Source organism: Centruroides sculpturatus, unplaced genomic scaffold (genome assembly GCF_000671375.1).
Source record: "Centruroides sculpturatus isolate CEXI.00-Female unplaced genomic scaffold, Cexi_2.0 scaffold7599, whole genome shotgun sequence".
Classification (NCBI taxonomy): domain Eukaryota; kingdom Metazoa; phylum Arthropoda; class Arachnida; order Scorpiones; family Buthidae; genus Centruroides; species Centruroides sculpturatus.
In genome coordinates this window covers 162-1,278 of record NW_019391710.1, presented here as the reverse complement: position 1 = coordinate 1,278, position 1,117 = coordinate 162, and the positions used below count along the sequence as shown (strand labels likewise).

General features: G+C 32.4%; 1 protein-coding gene across 1 annotated transcript; it reads left to right on the top strand.

The window, feature by feature from the left end:
- Positions 1 to 198: 198 nt before the first annotated feature.
- LOC111617587 (serine protease 56-like) lies at positions 199 to 906 on the top strand (the record flags this gene model as incomplete). The annotated part of the gene is made up of 3 exons (XM_023358868.1): positions 199 to 440; positions 519 to 655; positions 736 to 906. Coding segments are annotated over 3 exons (550 nt in total), but the record flags the coding sequence as incomplete, so codon positions are not given.
- Between the last annotated feature and the right edge of the window lie 211 nt (positions 907 to 1,117).

Below are 1,117 nucleotides of genomic sequence, written 5' to 3'. Positions count from 1 at the left end.
GAAAACGGGTAAGGTTGACTGTAACGTAATAATCTTTATCTTAGTTGTCGTTACTTTTGCCCGAGCAACGCCAGGCCCACCTGCTAGTATACATATAATAATGTATTAAATGTATACATGATAAGAAATGTAATAATGTATTGCTTTATTCTGTTGTTTCATCTAATGACTATTTATTTAAATTTTATTTTGTTTCAGCTCTGAACTTAAAGATTATTGCGGAAGAATAGGAAACGTTAACAAAAACATGGGTAAAGAAGTGCTATTTGGGAGAAGGCTTATACACCCTCGTTATGATCCAGAAACTTATCACGATGATATTGCGCTTCTGATTCTTAGATTCCGTATTAACGATATACCTCCGATTGCTTTAGTTGGAAAAAACTTAAAATTTACTAAAGGCTACGCCACGTTTGTTGGTTGGGGAAAAATTGGTTTCAGTAAGTGTCATTTTTCTGTATTATATAAAGTTTCGTGTAATAATAAAAATAATATGAATGATATTTTATGTAATTTAGGAGAAGATGATGACACAGACGTTCTTCAAGTAGCGAAAGTAAAGTTAGTGGATCCAAAATACGTGGCTCGTAAATTTGACATCAATTTAACTTACAAAGAAATTATATCAATGTCAGCTACAGTAAAAGCCATGGAAGTAAAGCAGTTACTACTTTTCACATTATGGTTATAGTTAATATTACCCTGTTATTTATGAAAGTTTTATTTTTATTAAAGGGAGATTCTGGCTCACCACTGATCCTCACAGATGTGTTAAAAAGGCAAATGCTTATTGGCATTTTGGCTCGAGGCGGCAATAATACTAAAGAACCAGATATTTACATGTCAACCAGTGTTTACCATGATTTTATAAAAACTCACAGCGTCGGGCGTCTCACATACTTAGAGGTATAAAATTGAAATGTGATGGTGAATTTATTGTATAAATTACATAATTACTTTTCCTTTAAATAAAACGTAAAAGGATCCATTTTAAATTGTTGAATTTACGGATATGTGCATGTGTGTGTGGGTATCTATTTCATGAAGATTAAGAAAGGAAACTTGGCATGGATAAATGTATATGTCAGAACTGGGGGGTAGAGAAAGGAATTGTAAA